This window comes from Rhinopithecus roxellana, chromosome 1, assembly GCF_007565055.1.
Source record: "Rhinopithecus roxellana isolate Shanxi Qingling chromosome 1, ASM756505v1, whole genome shotgun sequence".
NCBI lineage: Eukaryota > Metazoa > Chordata > Mammalia > Primates > Cercopithecidae > Rhinopithecus > Rhinopithecus roxellana.
Window position 1 is genome coordinate 130,276,435 of NC_044549.1, and position 23,438 is coordinate 130,299,872.

At 38.1% G+C, this 23,438-nt stretch overlaps 1 protein-coding gene across 3 annotated transcripts in view; it reads right to left on the bottom strand.

Annotated features, from left to right (window-relative positions):
* Positions 1-23,438, bottom strand: part of VPS8 (VPS8 subunit of CORVET complex) — a 263,309-nt gene that overhangs the window by 201,115 nt on the left and 38,756 nt on the right. For 2 of the 3 annotated variants that reach the window (XM_030931118.1, XM_030931123.1), the window contains exons 10-20: positions 20,994-21,061; positions 19,651-19,804; positions 19,488-19,547; positions 17,834-17,941; positions 12,942-13,022; positions 9,716-9,886; positions 5,238-5,312; positions 4,126-4,161; positions 3,152-3,242; positions 2,665-2,711; positions 1,043-1,132 (exon numbers count right to left, since the gene is read on the bottom strand). In XM_030931118.1, coding sequence (XP_030786978.1) covers positions 1,043-1,132; positions 2,665-2,711; positions 3,152-3,242; positions 4,126-4,161; positions 5,238-5,312; positions 9,716-9,886; positions 12,942-13,022; positions 17,834-17,941; positions 19,488-19,547; positions 19,651-19,804; positions 20,994-21,061 — 981 coding nt within the window. Of the gene's footprint in view, positions 1-1,042; positions 1,133-2,664; positions 2,712-3,151; positions 3,243-4,125; positions 4,162-5,237; positions 5,313-9,715; positions 9,887-12,941; positions 13,023-17,833; positions 17,942-19,487; positions 19,548-19,650; positions 19,805-20,993; positions 21,062-23,438 lie in introns of those variants that run through there. The other variant, XM_030931127.1, reaches the window with a different exon arrangement.

Genomic DNA, 23,438 nt, shown 5'->3' on the forward strand with positions numbered 1-23,438 from the left:
GCCTTCCAATGTTACAAGCATCAAATAGAATATGAAAAGATAGGACCTGTGCCTGCTCTGTAGAACTTCAAAATCCCTAGATTTCTTCTAAATATTTCCATTAATGTAAACCAAAAAAACCATTATTTTGACTAGACTACAAACTTTAAGATAGTAAAGATCATGTAAATTTTACCCACTATTGCCCAGTACCAAGCACTTATTGGACCACAGGACGCACACTTTAGCCAAATCCTGCCCAAAGCCTGTTTCTCTATTGTTCACAGCTAAGAATGGACTTTACAATTTTAAGGGGTTGCTTAAAAAATCAAAAAACAAAGGAAGAAAAAGATGTGACAGAGACCACTGTAGCCTGTAAAGCCTAAACTCTGCCATCTGAGTCTTTTTAGAAAAAGTCTGCTGACCCGTGTATTGTACACTCAAATATTTGTTAACAGAGGAGGTAGGGAGAGGGAAGGGAGCAGTAGGAATGGGGAACAGAGATGTGCAACAAATATAACTGGAGAGCACTGCAGAAAGAAAAACCTGCATAATAAATACTATACACATCTGTACATTGTTCTTTGGCTTTCATTTTCATTAAGTTCCAAGATAAACTAAAGGTCTTTCACTAGCATATTTTATAGATCATATACTTTTTTTGTGATTGATCTATTATTCTTAAGTTATAGGTGCTCCTAGGAGAACTAAATTTAAACCTTGGCAGTACTAAATAACCTAGTTAACATAAATATCAGTTACCAGCAAGATGTCAGCCACTATAAGGTATCAGTTTACAGGAAAGGATCTTCACACGTATATCCTTTCCTTCCACACAGCACTAAGCAGCTAAGTGCTAAGTAACACTCCACAACGTTTTACTCATCTATACCCATTACGTAAAAATATAATCATTTAGAATGTTCTAGAAGCCCTGCAATAAAGTTTTGAATACTAAAAAAAGTTTAACCAAAAATGAAAGTCACATTCTCAAGTAACATAAAAGAGCAGGTATTAGACCTATCCAGAGCACTGTCTACCAGAAGCACGTGCAAACGTGTACCTGAAAATGCTGCTCCATCACTTGGATTTTTCCTTGGTCTGGGCACTTTTTCAGAGCTCGATCTGCATAATGGAATAGGATTTCTACCATCTGTAAGGAAAATAGCCTGGCATAGCCATTAAAATATATCTCTAAAGTTTTTCAATATTTATGTGGCCCTCCTAAATAATATCGAATTCGAATGTTATTATATTAAAATTATAATTGAAAATTTTAGTGGCTTTATTTACCAACTTTTTAAAACTCTAGTCTCATTTCTTTCAGCCTCAGGGCTAGTACTAATTTGCTAATCTTTCTTAAGAAATATCTCCATGTTCTAGACCTCGGTGGTGTCTACACTGCTCAGAAAATGAAACATTCAAATTCTTCAGTAATCCTCTGCTGTAGGTGTTTCCCTAAAGAGCACAGATGAGCAAATCATTCGGAGTCTAATGAGTGACCGATTTCTATCCAAGTTTTCTACAAATGTTTCTATTAATTTGGAATATAATTTTTACCAATGCATTTACACAACAAAAGGGAAGAAATACTATAGTCAATTAATTCAGCCCAGTCTGGAGTAGGAACGGAAAGTCAGTATTAAATAGCATCAATTATATTGATGCTAATTGATAATAACATTAAAACATTAACCCTCTCTGCTGGTTCTGGGCAACACAAACATTGCACATACAGTATTTCTCATAGTTACTTAATAAGTTCATAAAAACTGACAAATGTCAATTTTCTCTGGCCTATTACTTGGTTCAGAAATAATCCAGATTCCCAGGTTTTCTTCCTCCTCCTTCCTGCTGGCTTTTGGCTATGTGCTTTATTATCTTCATAAAAGAGTGAGCAAGGGAAAAAGAAAAGGTGATTAAGAAAGAATTTTAAAAGTATTCAATATGACACAGAGAATTATAACCGGAATTTTTTTTTTTTTTTTTTTTTTTTTTTTTTTTTTTGAGACGGAGTCTCGCTCTGTCGCCCAGGCTGGAGTCTGGAGTGCAGTGGCCGGATCTCAGCTCACTGCAAGCTCCGCCTCCCGGGTTCCCGCCATTCTCCTGCCTCAGCCTCCCGAGTAGCTGGGACTACAGGCGCCCGCCACCGCGCCCGGCTAGTTTTTTGTATTTTTTTAGTAGAGACGGGGTTTCACCGTATTAGCCAGGATGGTCTCGATCTCCTGACCTCGTGATCCGCCCGTCTCGGCCTCCCAAAGTGCTGGGATTACAGGCTTGAGCCACCGCGCCCGGCCTTTTTTTTTTTTTTTTTTTTTAAGATACAGGTCTCACTCTGTCACCCAGGCTAGAGTGCAGTGGCGCAATCATAGCTCAACTGCAGCCTTGAACTCCTAGCCTCAAGTGATCCTCTGGCTTCGGCCTCCCAAGTAGCTAGGACTACAGGTGCATACTACCATGCCTAGCTAATTTTTTTATTTTTTGTAGACACGAGGTCTTGCTATTTTGCCCATGCTAGTCTTGAACCCCTGACCCCAAGTGTGTGTGTGTGTGTGTGTGTGTGTGTGTGTTTAATACACTCCCTCCTAGATTGTAGCCATTTACCTACTCATGCCCAAAGATATGAGCAAACGCCAAAAGCAAATCTGTACTGCATTCTAGTAAAGGCCCTATTAAAACACTCACCCGGTCTGCAACAATAGCCTTTCGCTTACTGGCATCCCCTGATAATCCTGCAGAGAAGGAAAATCCAACAAAAAAACAAAAGTTAGTCCACATCTTTAGTAGTGACACTATGTCTGGTTTCATATTCATAAGACGTGTAACAACAGGTATAACTGTAACAATCCTTAGGTATCAAAATGTTGGATAATACACCATAATAGGAACACCTCAAATCTACTGGACCAGATAGCACATCAATGTACTTCTCTTTCGTTCTAATAGTAATTTCCTTACAAAATAATTTTTAAAGTGACATTTTAATTTCTATACCCTCTATTTGTCACCTTAACCTTCTTAACTGAAAGTCTATAAGGTTTAATAGCATCCTGTTTATAAATTTATAAACACTTGAACACTCAGCTAAAAGTGTCCTGTGAGTGGTTAGTACTATCCATTCCCTCTACTCCAGGAGAATCATGTCTACTACACTGGAATTCTGTCTACTCACCCACTACAGCTTTTGCTTTTCCTTCATGGAAAGACCACGCAAGAGCCAAGGCTTCTGTAAGACAATCTTGTTTCAGGAGATGATCCACTCTCTAAATGGAAAAATGAGAGAAACCAGACCCCTCTGTCCGACCAGTCACCAGTCAGAATTCCTATTCCACCTAAAATCTTTCCAGAAGTTGCTGCTTAGTGGCAAAAATTATTTTAATAATTATGTGAATATCTTATTTCAAAGAAAAATATCTTAAAGCACTAGATAGTATAGTGACCATATAGGCTAGTATAGACAGCCACAGGGCCTAAATATGAAAAGTGGTAATAGCTGGAATGTCATTGTAGGAGAAATGGCTAGTTGTTTATCACAACATTCATTTCTCCCTCCTTGGTAGTAACAAACCCCACGTTTATTTGAGACAGCAATATAGCAGCTGAAGGATATTTCTAAGACTACCTCGTAGCCACTGGGAACAATGTGACTAAGCTCTGGCTAATGATAAGTGGAAGTGTTGTCTGGTATTTCTGGGATGTCATCTTAAGAGGTAGGAGACATCCTTTATTTTTCTCTTTCTTCCTTCCTAAAATGTGGTAACAGCTGGAGCTCTAGCAACCACACTGAATCATAAAATGACCCTGAGACCAGAACATCAAAGACAAACATGGTGGAACAGGACAGCACGCTTAAGCTTATGGAATTCCTACAACAGCTGCGGACCACCTAGCTCCAGGTTGCTTTTATATGACACAGAAATCTTATTTAAGCCACTATTATTTTGAATTTTCTAATATATGTAGACAAACCTAATTCTAACTTACAATGTCAGTTCTAGCAAATCAAGTACCTAACAGCTATAATAGTTTTCATGTACACTTCTGAAATTAAGAAGCTTACCAAATAATCTTCTGAAACGTCAAAACAGAAATGTTAAGAAGCTATCAATTCAGTAACTCTGACATGTGAAATTACTTGGAACTCACCTCTCTCCAGCTCCTCAGCATCATCACATAAACAGACTGTAAAGTAGAGATAGAAATTAAAATGATCACCCTTAACAGACTTCTTTGGGAGATACATTCGTCATAGTTCCACATCTCATTTGACATCTCTTTAAGTAAAACATTTCATAATACAGTTAGAAGTATATCTTAGAATTTACTAATGGGTCTTCAAGAACGCTTTTCTTTTTTCTGAGACAGAGTCTCGCTCTGTCACCCAGGCTGGAGTGCAGCAGTGGGATCTTGGCTCACTGCAACCTCCTCCTCTGGGGTTCAAATGATTCTCATTCCTCAGCTTCTTGAGTAGCTGAGATTACAGGCGCCTGTCACCACAACTGGCTAATTTTTGTATTTTTACTAGAGACAGGGTTTTGCCATGTTGGCCAGACTAGTCTTGAACTCTTAGCCTCATGTGATCTGCCCGCTGAGGCCTTCCAAAGTGCTGGGATTACAGGTGTGAGCCAACGCATCTGGCCTAGAACCCACATTAAAGAGTAAGTCAAATATTTAAAGGCCTACAGTCCAAGAAGGAGTTAATTCCATGGACAAGAAGCAAGGAAAGCCCAAGCTCATTTCCCTCTACTGACTTGGCAATATTTTGGTTAAATTTTAATAATGAAGAAATGTTTCTCCATATTTTTTAAAAAGCACAGGAACAAACTGAGATAAATTGAGATACAAAAAGTTCCTATTCCAATAATTCTATTCTAAGTCAAATACCTCAATGCATTTTAATCAGCATCCTAGGCTGATCTAAGCTAAAAGCCATGTTAATTACATGACAAATATCGATGATTAGGTAGCTGCCTGATCATAAAAACATAAATGTGAAGAAGCTTACAAAAGCACAACTCTGAATCAAGAAAATAAGCATCCTATTAGCCAGCACCTAAACAAAAGTAAAGAATATGTCTAAAAGTGGAGGAAAAAAAAAACAATTAACTAAAAATCATGACTACCTAACCACAAAGCATTTTGGATAATTGCTGATCAATATTCACTTTGCAATATACTGCCCTCTTTACCAGCAATCTCCTTCAGCCTCAACTACCCCGATACATAGAAATACCAACTCACAGAGTAAAAGAGCTTACTTTTGTCCCCAAATAAAAGATCTGACCACCATAGCTACTGATGGATTGATAACAAGCCTTCTCTCCAACTAAAGCCTGGAAAAAAAACATACACACAAAAAAGGTAAAAAAATTCCTTTGTATTTAATATATTTTTTAACATTTTGTCACTATTAATGACTTACTAGTTACATGTCTTTTTAGTGATCATAGTTTACAATGTGTAATTTATCTCAGTCTACATTTAAATAATATTTGACATACACTGTAAGAACCTTGCAATGATGTACTTTCATCTCCTATATCCCGGCGCTATGTACTATTTTTGTTATATATACTGCTTCTATAGATCATAAACTTCACAACACATTATTTTTGTTTTAAACAGTCAATTGCTTTTGTTAAACAACAGTATTGAGATGTAACATACACCATAAAATTCACTCATTAGGCACACAATTCAATGATTTTTTAGTAAATTCACAGTTGTTCAGCCATTATAATTGAGAACATTATCATCACTCTGCAAAGATCCTTGTACCCATCTGTAGTCAATCCCATTCCCACCTCCAAACCCAGGTAACCACTAATGTACATCTGTCTCTATATATTACATTGGCCTTTTCTAGACATTTTATATCAATAGAATTAAACAAAAATGTGCTCTTATTGCATATCTTCTTTCACTTACTATTTTTAAGGTTCATCCATGTCGTAGCCAAGTATCAGTTGTCATACTTTTCACTGTGGAACAGTATTCTATTAAATGGCTATGCCATATTTGGTACATCCCTTTACCAGTTAGTGAATATTTAGATTGTTTTCACTCTTCAGTTATGAAAAACAATACTGCTATGTGTGTTCATATACAAGTTTTTACATAAGCATGTGTTCTCAACTCTTTTGGAAACACACTTAGGAGTAGAACTTCTGGGTCAGATTGGTAATTCAATGTTTAACTTTTTTTTTTTTTTAAGAGAGTCTCACTCTGTACCCCAGGGTGGAGTGCAGTGGCACAATCTCAGCTCATTGCAACCTCTGCCTCCCAGGTTCAAGCGATTCTCCTGCCTCCACCTTCCGAGTAGCTGGGATTATAGGTGCTTATCACCAAGTCTAGCTAATTTTTGTATTTTTAGTAGAGACAGGGTTTCACTACGTTGGCCAGGCTTGTCTCGAACTCCTGACCTCAGGTGATCCTCCCGCCTCGGCCTCCCAAAGTGCTGGGATTACAGGCAAGAGCCACCATGCCCGGCCTCAATGTTTAACTTTCTAATAAAGTGCCAAACCATCTTCCACAGCATTTGCACCATTTTGGTTTCCCACCATCAATGTATGAGGCTTCCAATATCGCCACATCCTTGCCAACACTTGTTATTCTTTTTTTTATGATAGCTTCCCAGTGGGTGTGAAGCAGTATCTCATTTGATTTTTTTTTTTTTTTTTTTTTTTTTGAGACGGAGTCTCGCTCTGCCGCCCAGACTGGAGTGCAGTGGCCGGATCTCAGCTCACTGCAAGCTCCGTCTCCCGGGTTCAGGCCATTCTCCTGCCTCAGCCTCCCGAGTAGCTGGGACTACAGGCGCCCGCCACGTCGCCCAGCTAGTTTTTTGTATTTTTAGTAGAGACGGGGTTTCACCATGTTAGCCAGGATGGTCTCGATCTCCTGACCTCGTGATCCGCCCGTCTCGGCCTCCCAAAGAGCTGGGATTACAGGCTTGAGCCTCATTTGATTTTGATTAGGTATTCGATCCCTAATACCTAATGATGTTGAGCAGTGCCTCAAGTGTTCATTGTCCACTTATAAATCTTTACAGATCACTGCCGACTGTCTGATGAGAAATGTGTTCTCATAATTATTGCTCCTCTGCATTTAATGTGTCTTTTTTCCCCCACTGGTTGCTTTAAAATTTTTCTCCTTATCACTAATTTTGATCAATTCGTATACAGTTTATTTTAGTTGTGCTTGGGTTCACTGAGCTTCTTAAACGTGTGTGTCTACAGTTTTAGAAAAGCTTTTGACCATTATTTTTTCCAATTTCTTCTCTCCTTTCGAGATTTTAACTACACATACATTAACCTATCTGACGTGTTCTCACAGTTCACTATTTCTTAAAATTATTTTTCTGTATTTCATTTTGTATAATTTCTGTTGTATCTTCAAATTCATGAACCGTTTTTTCTGTGTTGCCTAATCTGCCATTAATCCCATCCAGTGCATTTTTTTCATCTATAAGCACTGGTTTTCATCTCTAGAAGTCTGATGTGCATCTTTTTAAATATCTTCCATGTCTCTACTTAACTTTTTTAACTAAAGAGTATAGTTATAATAACTACTATGTCTTTGTCTGCTAATTCTGACATTTATGTCAGGTGTGAGTTAGTTTTTATTTTTCTCCTCATTATAGGTTGTTTTTCTTCTTTGCATACCTAGTAATCTCTAATTGGATGAGAGACATTGTGAATTTTACCTTGTTGGTTTCTGGATCTTTCTGTATTCCTATTTTTTTTTTTTTTTTTTTTTTTTTTTTGAGACGGAATCTCGCTCTGTCACCCAGGCTGGAGTGCAGAGGGGTGATCTCCGCTTCCCGTAAGCTCCGCCTCCCGGGTTGCGGAGTAGCTGGGACTACAGGCACCCGCCACCTCACCCAGCTAATTTTTTGTATATTTAGTAGAGACTGGGTTTCACCGTGTTAGCCAGGATGGTCTCGATCTCCTGACCTTGTGATACGCCCACCTCGGCGTCCCAAAGTGCTGGGATTACAGGCGTGAGCCACCGCGCCCGGCCAATATTCTTGTGCTTTGTTCTAGAAGATAAGTGATTTGGAAACAGTGTGATCCTTTCTGGTCTTACTTTTAAGATGTGTTAGCTGGGACCAGTGCGCCATTTATTCTAGTCCTAATGAGGCAAGACAACTCTGAGGACTCTACCCACTGCCCTGTGAATCATGAAGCTTTCCATTCTGGCTGGTGTAACAAGCACTGTTTCCAGCCCTGTGTAAGCACTAGATACGGTTCCCTGTAAACCTTTCAAATGGCTCTTTCCTGGTCCTTGGGCAGCTTCCTTCTATGCATTTGCTGATTAGGAGTCTGATGAACACTCAAGGGGGACTCTTTCATAGTGCTCTTTTCTCCAGTACTCTCTCTCGCAAACTCAACCCAATTTTGTCTTCCTGCAATCTCAGCTGTGTCTTCTCAACTCATGGAGTCTTCTAGGCTCCAGTTGGGTTCCTCCACAGCCCAGATGCCCTCTGGAGGCTGGAAGCTAGGACAATCACAGAGTTTACAGCATTTGTTCCCCATTTTATGAGAGATTGCTGTCCGTCATTACAGATGTCCAGGGTCTTAAGAACTGCTGTTTACTTTTCTTCTTCTTCTTCCCTCCCCCTTCCCCTCCCCCTTCCCCTCCCCCTCCCCCTCCCTTCTCCTTCACCTTCCTCTTCTTCGGTTATTTCAAGCAGAAGAGTAAATCTAATTCCCCACAACTCTATCTTGGCTAAAAGTACAAGTTCAAAGTCCACTGGTATTTTTAACACCATTCAAACACAAGAAAATAAAGTATGGAACAGTAATTATTATTATCACTTAGTGAATTATATTGCACTATCATTTCTTATTCTGACTTTTCTTGGCTTTTAAAGTGGGAGGCTGGAAGACCCTTTCATATATATTTTACGCTCTGAAGTTTTAATATGAGGGAGATTTGAGCAAAGCTTACACATCATGCTATAGTCACTCATTAAATATTACCATCATTACTATTTTTTTTCTTTTTTCTTTTCTTTTTTTTTTTTACTATTTTTTTCAAAAAATTATCCAAGGAAGTCTCATGACGGTCTAAATTTCCTACTTAAAGATTTGTGGTTTAGGAACATGAGATCACAATTCAAGCTGATTGAACTATAAACTATCTGTGGAAATTGCTTAAGGCCATTATTGTAGTTGCTTAATGATACAACAAAATTAATGCTACGGCCATAACTCTGTTGTGTCCTCCTTCTCTCTAGGCTCCTGCATCTCATCTATTACCTATTTCTAGAGTATCTTCTTTCTCTCAAAGCCATCTTTGCTTTTTAATACCCACAGCTACCATACCTGTTCAAGCCTTTACCATTACCACTCAAATATTTCCAAAGCCTCATAGGGTACCTGTCTGTTATTTATCCCTTAAATCTATCAGGCTTATTACTGCCAAATTAAGCTTTCTAAAAATATTTTGATTTTACAGTTTTTCTCACAAATTTTCCATACTTCATTATTTTAGTATAAAAATTAAAACTGGTATTAAGTAAGTAACATTTCTGAATAGAAAGGAACAAAAATTATTGTTTTAGCTTGTATTCCTAAAAACTTACAAGCACATTCACACCCACTTCAACCTAGTGGCTTTTAAATAAACACCTCAAGACAGAAAAAGGTAACTCCCCAGAGTTCCTATTTCTAAAACAAATACAACAAAATACCAAGTTTATCAAAGCAATACCAAGATAAGTGATTATCCTTACCAGTGCCTGGCTAACATTTCCTCCAGTGGCTAGTGATTTGAAATGGCTGCTATTATAGACCAGCTGAACTTCTGAGATCTCCACTGTCTCCAATTCCTCTTGTGTTTGCCGATCAATCACATGCAACTTCTCTACGCTGTCTAAGAGCACAACTGTGCGTGAATTTATCCACTGTAATTCAAGCACACAACAAAACAAGAGAGACCACACTCACATCATCATTTGGGTCAAGAAGAAAGGTTGGCTCCTCGATTAAATTACATTGAGGACTTCATCCATTTAACAATTAACATGGCAACACAATCAAAGCAAGAATTACTCAGTGACAGGCCAGAGAACAGTAGCTACAATATACTACTAACTTTTGAGAATGTTAAAATGACACTTGCACAGTGTAAAAGAAGACTAAAAGCTGTAGGTGGATTAGATCATATTGTTTTTTATAAAAGATTTTTAAAAGCAATTGGCACAAATGACTTCAGTATCATGACAAACTCTGCATTTCTAGTTTTTATGATACTACTAAAACAAAAGAACAAAGTAAAGCCCATAAACCTTGCTGGTCAAAGGACAATTGTCAGCACTGAAGCAATACATATTTTAAAATAGAAGCTATTTTAAAAATCTACTTCCTTCAAAATCTCTCTTAAAATTACGAGAGTCCTTTGTTCTATTTCTCTGTATCTCCCAAATTTTCTTTAATAAGTACTATTATAATTTTAAAAGTACTAACAATAATAACTTTAAAAATCTTCTGAAGGATGCCATTTTAACAAATTTCTTGGGTTATGTATAAAATCAGATTTCTTATTTCCAAATTTTTTTTTGGCAATCCCAATCCTTTCCCAAGAAATAAATCTTAAAATCTGCTCAATCAGAATTCAGAAGTAGCCAGAACAAAGTGCTTCCTCTGCCCTTTATGTCTCTGGTATTCATACTGGTGTATTTGTATGCTCTATTCTATGTCGTCAGATACTATTTGCATAATGTCCAACTAAAGATAACCAAGTTGAAAATGCTAAAAAATAAACTCTATTACTGTATATTAGCCACCCTAAGGGAAGAGTTTGTTCCCCTCTCCTCCTCTAAAAAATCTCTTTCAGAAAACAGGGAGTTTGATATGCAAATATTTTACAGAAAGCTCTTATAAGCTGCTCTCTTAATTATTTTATTTAGAAAAACAAAGTATTTTCTAGGAAAAATCACATTATTTAGCCTTATACAACCTTAATCAGTGCTAGTTCTTAGGTACTCTCACAGGTCACCTGGTTAAAAAAAAAACGAGAGAGGCCGGGTGCGGTGGCTCAAGCCTGTAATTCCAGCACTTTGGGAGGCCGAGACGGGCGGATCACAAGGTCAGGAGATCGAGACCATCCTGGCTAACACGGTGAAACCCCGTCTCTACTAAAAAATACAAAAAATTAGCCGGGCGAGGTGGCGGGCGCCTGTAGTCCCAGCTACTCGGGAGGCTGAGGCAGGAGAATGGCGTAAACCCGGGAGGCAGAGCTTGCAGTGAGCTGAGATCTGGCCACTGCACTCCAGCCTGGGCGACAGAGCGAGACTCCGTCTCAAAAAAAAAAAAAAAAAAAAACACGAGAGAATGGTAGGAAAAAAAGGAACTTCAATAAGTTTTGTAATTATTCCTGAGATTAGACCTGCTGAGTTGCAAGTGTCCACACTGTTGTAAATAAGCCTTTTAAGGGTAATTTAGAAAACAATGCAGTTAATGGTCACACACACTTGTGCAGATTTTTAAAGTACTGTATCTCAAACATCTTAAACAGAAGTGATGATGATAAATTCTGAAAAACTGTATGACATGATTCAACAAGACAGTTCTGGTGATGACAACACTGATGTCTTTTAAGAGTCTGAACAAAATTATTTCATAAAATGTGTATGGAAGAAAGAATTATTTCTAAACAACTGTCTGTGAGTTAAAAATGTAATGTACAACTAAATCAATAAATTATGTAAAGAAAAGATCTATTTCATCTATATCCTAAAAAATTACGTTATCAAGTTGAGGAAAAAACCCTTTTTTAGTCTTTTTATTAGAAAAATGAGGAATTGCCTTACATTTAGGGTTGCCTATAGTCATGCATCTACAGAATGTTTTACCGGACACCAGACATGGATGTGCTAAAATGTATTAATGATGGGAACCCAGAAATATTATAATTACTTTGTTCTCAAAATTAACAAACTATTTGAGAGAGAAAAAAATAAAATTTGATACAAAAAGAAATCTCTCTCTTTTTAAACCAAGAAGTGGCCGGGCGTGGTGGCTCACGCCTGTAATCCCAGCACTTTGGGAGGCCAAGGTGGGCAGATCACGAGGTCAGGAGATCGAGACCATCCTGGCTAACACGGTGAAATCCCGTCTCTACTAAAAATACAAAAAATTAGCCAGGTGTGGTGGTGGGGGTGCCTGTAGTCCCAGCTACTCAGGAGGCTGAGGCAGGAGAATCGCTTGAACCCAGTAGGCGGAGCTTGAAGTGAGCTGAGATCACACCACTGCACTCCAGCTTGGGCTACAGAGCAAGACTCCATCTCAAAAAAAAAAAAAGTCACTCAGGATTGAGATGCATGGTAGAAAGAGAACTCTGCAAAGTTTTCAGCCACAAGAAAAAAGAGGCTGCATGAGCTGCTGAACCAATTTAAGACAAAGTTCAAAAATATAAAAAATGTTTTACAGAGAAAGCAGGGCAATGATCCTCAAAAAACTCACCTAAATTCTTCTGAAGCCAAACTCTCCTTTGAGCTAAACGAGACATTACATTTCTAATCCTGCCTGTGTTCAGCAGGACATAGGTTGAAAGGCAATAATTTATGGCATCACACCACATTCAGACTTTATTCAATATAACCAGGACTTCCTTTCTGTGTGTGTGTGTATATGTATGTATGTACGTGTATATATATATATACACTTTTTTTTTTAAGAGACAGGGTCTCACTATGTTGCCCAGGCTAGAGTGCAGTGACTAGTCACAGGAGCGATCACTGAGCACTACAGCCTCGAACTCCTGGGCTTAAGCTATCCCACACCTCAGCCTCCCAAGTAGCTGGGACTACAGGCACGAGCTTTGGTGCCTGACTGTCCATATTTCATATGATCTTAAAGGTAATAATTCTTGGCAGAAATCCTGGTAGCTTTAATATATCATAGGTTCAGAACAATTACATGAACTAAATGGGGATATTTAATTTGAATAATACTCACAGTAAAGTTGATGAGGTCATAGTATAGGTGAAGATGCTTTTGCTTAGTAACATGTATTGCTCCAGATTCGTCTCTCTTTACCTGATGATGAAATAAAAACAACCTAAAAACCAACTACTGCTTGAGGGACTTTTTTAGGTATTTAATTATACTCCACCTAGAATATCACATTTACCCTTTATCCCATTCACTGTAGATAAGCCAAAAGTGTTGATAATTAAATAAATGATTATGAAAGTAGAAAAAAAATTATTTGTTCCATTATTTACATCAAAATGCAGGGCATATCTGGAAGTAGTCTAGTTGTCAGTATTGACAAATGCTGTGACATAGTTTTCACTCTGTTATAATTCAGAACAACCTAACTTTATCACATCAATGACTAATTAAAATACAAAAAGGGCCGGGTGCGGTGGCTCATGCCTGTAATCCCAGCACTTCGGGAGGCCGAGGCGGGCGGATCATGAGGTCAGGAGATGGAGACCATCCTGGCTAACACAGTGAAACCCCGTCTCTACTGAAAATACAAAAAACTAGCCGGGCGTGTGGTGGGCACCTGTAATCCCAGCTGCTCGGGAGGCTGAGGCAGGAGAATGGCGTGAACCCAGGAGGCGGAGCTTGCAGTGAGCTGAGATAGTGCCACTGCACTCCAGCCTGGGCACAGAGCAAGACTCTGTCTCAAAAAAAAAAAAAAAAAAGGAATGGTGACACGGTGTGAGGAAGTCAAAAGTCCATTAAAGAAAAAAAGATGCTGCAGTGATGTGAGCCAGACTTTTCTGAACTATGATACTATTATGAGAGGACTTCAAAAAGTTCATGGAAAATGCATACAATGAAAAAACTATGCATGGATCTCAAAAATTGTTTGCACCAAAATAAACTCGTACTAACTTACTATAACATGTCTGAAAAGGATCTAGTTTGAGGCATTAAGAAGGAAAGACACCAGTTTGAAAAGAGCCCCAAAGAGCAACATAAATTCTGCTAAAATTGAAGCAAGAACAAATACCAAATTTATGGTGAAGCTTCGGTGGAAGAATGATAAAATCATTGATGCTTAATAAAAGTTTATGGGAACAATGCCCCCAGAGAAAGCAGCAGTTTACAAATGGGTAACTCGTTTTAAGAAGGAACAAGATGATACTGAAGGTGAAGCCTGCAATTGCAGACCATACCCATCAATTAGCGAGGAAAAATATTCATCTTGTTCATGCCCTAATTGAAAGAGATCAATGATTAACAGCAGAAACAACAGCCAAAACCATAGACATTTCAACTGGTTTAGCTTGCACTATTCTGACTGAAAAATTAAAGTTGAGCAAAGTTTCTACTTGACGGGTGCCAAAACAGTTGTGCCCAGGTCAGCTGCAGACAAGAGCAAAGCTTTTAACGGGAATTTTAAACATGTGGAATCAAGATCCTGAAGCATTTCTCTGAAAAACTGTAAGAGGAGATAAAACATGGTTTTACCAGTGTGATCCTGAAGAAAAAGCACAAGCAAAGCAAAGGCTATGAAGAGGCAGAAGTGGTCTAGCCAAAGCAAAAGCAGACCAGGCAAGAGCAAAGGTCATGGCAACAATTTTTTGGGATGCTCAAGGCATTTTGCTTGTTGACTTTCTGGAGGGCCAAAGAACAATAACATCTGCTTATTAAGAGTGTGTTTTGAGAAAGTTAGCCAAAGCTCTGGCAGACAAATGCCCAGGAAAGCTTCACCAGACAGTCCTCCACCACAACCATGTTCCTGCTCACTGCTCTCATCAAACCAGGCCAAGTCTGAGAGCATTTCGATCCACCATACAGTACTGATTTGGCTCCTTGTGACTTCTGTCTCCTAATCTAAAAAAAGTCTATAAAGGGCACCCATTTTTCTTTAGTTAATAATGTGAAAAAGACTGCATTGACATGATTAAATTCCCAAGACCTTCAGTTCTTTAGGGATGAACTATATGGCTAGTATCAGCACTTTAAAAAGTATCTTGAACAAGATGAAGCTTACGTTGAGAAATAAAATTTATTTTTATTTTTTAACTCCATTTTTCCACAAACTTTTTGAAGTTCCCTTGTGTAATTCTAACAGCCCAAAATTTCCCAAAAGGACCTTGAGTGTCAATCTTTTATTTATTCGTATATATAAATACACTCTATATCCTCAGTCATCCTTCTCCCCTTCTGCTCCAAGGTAACAGAACACTGAAGAAACATAAAGCACAAGATGCGCCTGACTACCTGAAATTCATGGCATTGAATTCAACCTGGGCTTTCTTGTACAGTCCCCATAGTAGTATAATAGATGTCTTTCCCTTTAAGTCACAATTCGCTTTGCCTTCTGGCCCCATCACTTACAGTGGTGACCTCGCCTGATGTTTTAACAGAAATCTGAGACCACTTAACGTGGGCCTTTCATGTGCATCCACCTTCATTTCACTAAATCACTTCTCCCTTAAGAAAGGATCCTGTGGTAAAATGAACGTGGGATCTACAGCCATATGTCTAATTCTAAGTTCCACTATTATACCCGTGTGACCAAGGGCAGTCACCTACTCTTTCTCAGTTTCCTGAGAATATATGGTCCACAGACGCTAAAATGTTTACTGTGTGGCCCTTTACACAAAAGCTTGCTAACCCCTCATCTAGATTAATAATGATTGGCCTAGACTGGTAATGGAGTCATCACAGGTTCCTAAGTAATTAAAGTCATAAAGATGTGATTAACGTGACATTTTAGGAAGATCAGTCTAGAAGTAGCAAAAAGCATACATACAGAAGGCAGGAGAAAAATTAAAGGTTTTTCTCAATAAGACAGGTGTAAGGTGTTTAGACAAAGATGGTTGGTTGCAGTGAGAGTTAAGGGATGACAACTTTCAAGGAAAAATAAGTCTTCTCATCATATTGGATCTAGAGACTGAAGGACATGAATGAAACATCCCACTTCTGACTTTGCATTTTAGAATCAAGAAACATTTGAAAAGAGACTGATTGGGGAGAAAATGATGAAGGAATATTTCAATGCTTTGAGCTGAAAGTGAAGGCAGGACTCTCAAATGTTGTATTGGGGATGTTCTAATAAAACTGTATTTATAAAAAACAGATGGCTGGCCAGATTTGGCCCACAGGCCACAGTTTGCCAACCCCTACTCTCAATCCACCCCATATATTCAATTATATTTTCCACCACAACCTTCTCTTTGTCATTAATTCTATAAACATTTATTGAATATTTACAATATAAAGCACTGTCCTAGTGGCTGGAAATATAACAGTAAAGATGGTCTCTAGATTTACCGAGCTTTCTGTCTAGTGGCAAAGAGAAACATTAGACAAATAATTTAAAAAGTGCTCGCCGGGCGCGGTGGCTCAAGCCTGTAATCCCAGCACTTTGGGAGGCCGAGACGGGCAGATCACAAGGTCAGGAGATCGAGACCATCCTGGCTAACACGGTGAAACCCCGTCTCTACTAAAAAATACAAAAAAAAAACTAGCCAGGTGAGGTGGCAGGCGCCTGTAGTCCCAGCTACTTGGGAGGCTGAGGCAGGAGAATGGCGTGAACCCGGGAGGCGGAGCTTGCAGTGAGCTGAGATCTGGCCACTGCACTCCAGCCCAGGCGACAGAGCGAGACTCTGTCTCAAAAAAAAAATAAAAAATAAAAAATAAAAAATAAAAAAATAAAAAGTGCTGAATGTGGCCAAGCACAGTGGCTCACACTTGTAATCCCAATATTTGGGAGGCTGAGGCGGGAGGATCACTTGAGGCCAGGAGTTAGAGAGTCAGCCTGGGCCTCAGTTAGAGACCCACAATACCTCGCCCCTCTTTCGTTTTTGTTTTTTTTTAAGTGCTGAATATTATCAAAATATGTATGTAACTAATTTAGTTCAGAGGTCAGGGAAGGCCATGTTAATCATGAGCTGGGAGACAATGGAAGATAGCACAGAACTTTTCTGGCAGAGGCAACAGTATATGTAAAAGGCAATGAGGCCAGAGACTAGTTAGGAAGCTACGGCAGAATCCAGGCTAGATATGTACATGATTTAGACTAAGGAAAGAGCAATGGGAGAGACAAAAAAGGAGAAATTCAAGAGATTTTTGGAGGTAGAGTCAATAGGGCTTGCTGATAGGGCACATATGAACAAAGAAAGGTAACTGAAAAGTAACTCTTAAGTTTCTGGCTGGAGGAAGTAGGTAGACAGTAGTGAACTTGCTTCACTGAGCTAGGAAACCCAAGAGATTATTAATACAAAGGCACATTCTTGCCTCTGTGACTTCAGTTCATCTCATTTCCAACAATATGCATACCCAGCCCTCCTGCAGTAGTCGCAGTATATCCTTCATAAAGCCATTAATACCCTCTCTAGTCCATACCAATCACTTTGTACTCTGAATCTGTATCAGGTTGATTTTCATCACATAGTTCAATCCTTAAACCATTTTCTGTAGTAATAATGAACATACTGATTTTGCTTTTCAAACTAGATTATAAGCTGTGTGAAAGATGAAATCATGTTGTATACTTCCTTCCTTCCATTGCTACTTGTGCCCATCACAGTGTAGAGGACACAACAGGTGATCAATGATACTTGCTCTCTAATACACACATATGTAGTTACACATACATTAACACATATTCACATTCATACCTTTATACATTTACATACACCATTAATTATTTGTCAAAGAAATGGAGCTGAGAAATAAACCATGAGAGGTTATGGAGCTGAGAGTGATCACCCTTTTCCCATGCTAATCATTAAAGCCTCAGATAAAAATTAAATAAGTTGCACTCTCTCCAAAGACTTATGATAGTAACACAAATTTATTTGACACATTATTAAATTACTGATGAATAAAAAAAACTACAACAGGCTTTCTAATGGACGTAGCATCATATTAGGACTTACCAATAGAAAATGAACGACATCTCCTCTGCAGAAGGCAAGCATGGGATTCACATAATTTTGCACTGCTACAAAGTGCCAGGCCAGCAGTGGCACACTGGAAGGATCCATCTAAGTAGGGAGATGGAAAAAAAACATCATCACAGTTGATAAACAAGGGGACAAAGAGAAAACTGTGGTTAAAAACAGCATCTGACTAGCGTTCCTTGATAAAAACTTTCTCCAATTTCTCAGTAAAGCAAGAACTAACTGGGAAGTGTCACGAGGGAACTTGCTGGGTTGATGGTAATGTTCTACATCTTGATAGGAATTTGAGTTTCAAAAGTGTTAAGCATTTGTCAAAGTTCAGCAAATGTACACTCAAGATCTATGCACTTCTTTGTATGTAGATTCTACACCTAAGGAAAAACCTAAAGAAGTATTAAACTCTAGCTAATAATATGTATGCTAAATATTTAGGGGAAAGAATACTGGTTTCTGAAATTTCCTTTGAAATACATAAAAAATATAATTTGATAAGTGGACAGAGGGATGGGTATATGGACAGATATGTAATAAAGGGCAGTAAATGTTATATATAGAATTTAGATGGTAGCTATACAAGTATTCAATGTAAAATTCTTTCAACTTTGTTTGAAAATGTTTATAATAAAATGTTGAAAAAAAACCAATAAAAACATTTAAAAAAAGCAAACACATACTACCATGAAAAAAAATCTCAATTTGCCAATGAAGCTAATCTAACAAATGTTAATGGTCATCTAAGCTAGTTTTGCCATCTGAAAGGACAGACCTACTTCCCCTAGGGCCCAGAGACACACAGGGTACCAACAGGAAAACAAAAGTGAGTTCCTTCACCATAGGGGATGCTTTCTGCACCAGCCAGAGTTCTGTACCACCAATCTCCATCCCATCCTATCAATACCTCTCCTCATATATACATTGGAAGATCACAACTCTGAAAATAACCAAGAAGAAAAGAAAGGGAAAACTGGTATATAACACATAAACACATGCCAGGAAGTATCATCCTCCAAAGTAAAACACCAGAGGCAGAAGCCAGGGACAGCACATGTAGTAGCAATCTACAGCACATATGACAGTGGGGTCTACTCTATCCACAGTTCAGTGCCAAAGCTGCAGACAGTGAGTATAAGTCTGTCTCAGCACAGGAGCCATGTAAAAATAAGTATCTTTTAAACACTGAAAATCAAGGCTTGGACTCAATAAATCAACTTATCCTTCAACTTTAAATCTGATAAGGGAATTTTATTGCCCTCAGAAGGACACTGAATGAAGTAGGAAATTCCAATGTACGAAGTTAGGTGTGACCACAGAGTGCCAGGACAGCAATATACAGAGACTGTCAAGTTGAGGTTAAGAACAAAAGCCAACTGTATGCTGTCTATGAGAGAAAAGCTTAAGGGATAAATGTAGAAAAGTACAAGATCTCATGCTCCCTAGGACACTGTGCTGGTCATCAGTTTATAATGCTTTGATCACCTTAAGGCAAGTCCAGCCAATGATCTGTGGAGCACTGACTTTCATCCTGTCTAGTTTTCTGACAATCTCATAGAATTCACCCCTTGCAAGTCATCTCTCTCAACCTCCTGACATGGTCCTTCCTTTGGCCAATAAGATGGAGGGACTTACTCACCCGGCCATAGGGAAAAGTCATCCATACTTTCAAGGATGGTTTCAATCCAATGACCAGTATCTTTAAGAGAAAAATATGTTTTCAATATTGACCTTGTAATTTTCAAATATTTGGTATTCAAAGTTTCTAAAAGTTCTGAGTTTTAACTTCTAAATGCACTTACTTTTGTTAAGGATGCCATGGCCAATAATGAAAACTGTGTGATGGGATGATCTTTCAACTCAGGCTTAGAATGCAGAGGCTCAATACAGCAGACTTCACCCTTGGAACCACTGAACAGACATCTAGATTCACAGGTTCTCACTCCCATCACTCTCCTGAAAATGTAATTAGAAAATTCTGCAGCATGATCTTTTTATCATACAAGTCAGATTCATTTATTTTTCTGCCAAAAACATTCTACTGGCTTGCTACTGTACATAAAAAATAAAATCCAAACTCTTTCCCATGTCTTAAAAGGATATGATCTGGCTCCTCCCTTCACTCCTCTCCCACTATTGTGTTCCTGACAAAGTCACACTCAAGCCATGCCTGCTTTCTTCAATCGCTCTAGCAGGCCAAGTTTGTGGCCACCTCAAAGCCTTTGTGTCTGAATGTTCTCTGCCTGGAATATTTCCCTCAGATCTGTGCATATGTTGACTGGCTCACCATTCAGGTATTTTTCCGGATATTGCCCCTTCTGAGAAAGGCATTCCAGAATCATCCTCAAGTGCAATCTAGCTCAATCCCCTGTCTTGTTTTCTTCGCAGTACTTAGACCCATCTGAAGTGATTTCATCTATGTGCTGGTTTGCTGTTTCCTTACCCTTACTGCAGCTAGAATGTAAGTTCTCTTAGAGCAGAAACTTTACTTGGTTCACAGTTGTAACTCTGGGGTCTAGATAAATACCTACACATAGGAGATGCTCAATAAACATTAACTGAATAAGAAGTATGTTTTTATCAGAAATGACTTTGTGCTTAGCATTGTTAGAAGCTATGAGAAACACAAGAAACAAAGATAGTTGTTAACCTTGGAGAACTTATGGAAACATAATACACAATGAATATTATGTTCTACTTTTCAAAAAACTCTGCTTCCTAAACGCTCTTTGATATGTCTATACAGTCTTTGCTCTTGAAGAGCAAACATGGCAATTCTAAGATAATTAAAAACCTGTTTACACCTGCCCATTATGATTATAATCAACTGGGCCTTGAGCCTAAACCAAAATTAGTGAGCTACTCCAGAAGAGTGGTCCCAAGCTTTACAGCAGACAGCACATAAGAATCTCCCAGGGAATAGGAGTCTAGAATCCCAACTCAGATCTACTGAGATAAAACTCGGGAGGACCAGGCCCAGAACTCTGTTTGTTCTATTAATATAAGCCTTCCCAGCTAATTGTAATACACAATCATAATCTACTCTCAATTACAGGGGCTTTCTAGACCTCTTCATGTTCAATTTCAAATCATTTAAACAGAGCTAGTCTTTTCATTTGTCAACAGATGTCCACCAGTCTCTTACTTAAATGTCAATTCAAAAACAGAGCCTCCGCTGTCATTGCAAATTGCAAGAGTTGGGTCATCTGTAAACTAAACAGAGAAGGAATTTATTTTCTTGTAGATTTTTAAACAGTCAAGTATTAAGAAGGAAAAAATTATACAATTTTGAAAAACTACAATATACACATTTAATAGCTTTTGAAATAACCTAAACTAGATTTAGTGCTCATTACTCTAAACATACAAACTTACCTTTATTTAGAGTGATAATGGTCCAAAATCTTTAAAAAAAAAAAGAGGCTTTCAAAAAGCAAAACCACCTTTCATCAGGATAAAAGAAAAATACAAATTATGATTGATAAAAATTCTAAAGTTCTCTACTTGGGTTCTTACAATAACTTTTTGTAACTTGCTATTATTAAATAAATGAGATCCTCTGGTTACATTTGCACCTGTCCAGTTTTCAAGAATAGCGACTCTAAAAAATACTTGGTATCTCTGAGAAATAAACTTATCTGAATATGTCTTCTAAATAACTGAAAAGTAAGTCCACTGTATCTAAAACATTTTAACTTTTCATATACAACTCTTCCCCAAATGTGCTACCTCCTTGATCTTCTTCCACAGCAAAGACATCAGTTATCACTACCTAACTTAGAAAACTCAGAATAATAAATAATGTTCACAATGACAGACAGTCCTAAGGTGACCTGAAGTATGGTCAATGTTGCAGGACACAAAATGGAATAAAGTGAACTTGTGCCATTTACAGTGACTATCCTCCCTAAACTCAAAGGTTGGTGAAGCATCCTAAATGGCATGCCTCAGGTTCTCAGTCAGGGATGGCTGAGGTACTGGAGGCCACTGTAAAATTCTTCTTCCTTTACCCAAACACACGCATAGTTAAAAAGCCCCACAACTTTGCTCTTACGGCCTAGATGAGCAGTTGCCAGAGTGGGAAGCATATACCCTAAGTATGTGCATGAAATGGTCCACCGGAGTGCAAGAAAAATAACAGAACTTGTATTTGTTTAATTTTCTATTTCTTGTGTATGTGCTTTATAATGTACATAAAACTTAGTACAGTAGTACATTCATATAAATACACACATACACATAAATACCCATAAATAATGAAATTTCAAATTGTTATTGATGAGATACAGGCTTAAGTTTGAAGAACAACGTGTAGGAGTATTAAAATGTAAGTGGTTGATGTCAATAGAAGACTTCAGAAATATTCAACCCTATGTATCTTACTCCAGTGTTATTACTACATGTACCACCTTCATCACCACTGTCAGGCAACACGATGACTCCTATTACATATTATTTATCTCAACTGCATTCTTCTCTTTTCTCTCTGCCTTTATCTCTTCTGTTTCTTATTCTTTCTCCCAACATTTTTTTCTGCAAAAGGATTGCTCTTGTATAAACACCACCATCTAGTTTTTCCTTCAATCAAGTATTTATTGAGAGTTTCTATGGGCAAAACACAAAAATAAATGACAAACAGATTGTGATTTCAAAGATGCTCATCTAAGAGAGATAAGACCTATATACAAACAACTATAACATGTTAAAAGTCGGCACAAGCCATATGAAAAGAGGTCAAGATATATTGCCATAATGCTCTGAAAGAGGAGAAATTCTCTCCAATTTTACTTTTTTACTTGTCTTGGTTGTTTTCATTGTTACTAAATGCTTCAACACTGCTCTGTCACAGAAGACTTTTTTGTAACTAACCTAGATAGAGACATACAAACTCCAGATGCTTCCAGACTTTCAAAAGGATACTTACAGATGACAGAGCTCTGCAGAGCTAAGCAACAAAATGTGTACATAATTAAAATCTAGAAGATCTGATTTTAGACTTTTCTAGTTATAATCCTTTACCTTTTATGCTTCTGAACATGAGCTTAATAGCATGGAAGAATCAACATTCACACTGTATTTATAAATGAAATCTGTTACCTAAGTCAGTTTATTTTTTCAGGCCTGTAAGGAGAAAGCCAAGACTAGGATCTCAATGCTTTCCCTTTAGAGGCCTGAAAGAAAATAAACCAATAGATTCATTTCTAAACATAATCCAAACCTTGGTTCTTTCACGATCTGTTCCTTAAACCTCAGGCAACTCCCAAAAAAGGGTGACAGAGCACACTACCTCAGCAATAAAATTTGAATGAACTAAACAAAGGTAAAAAGACTTTTTAAGAGTTCCATATGAGTTTCAGCAGGGTGCTGCCCGTCTTTACTGCCAAACTCTAGTCTAGCAACACATCAATTTGCCCTTTTTGCCACTATATCAATTAGACTTCAGTACAACTTGAAGTTGAATATTTCCATACTAGCCCATCTCTAGTTTTAACCTGGAAAAACAGTATGTTGGGCTAGTCAAAAGACAGCTCAATGTTACGGATTCTATTTATGAGGTAATGTTCAGCTTCATGTTAAATACATTTTTTGG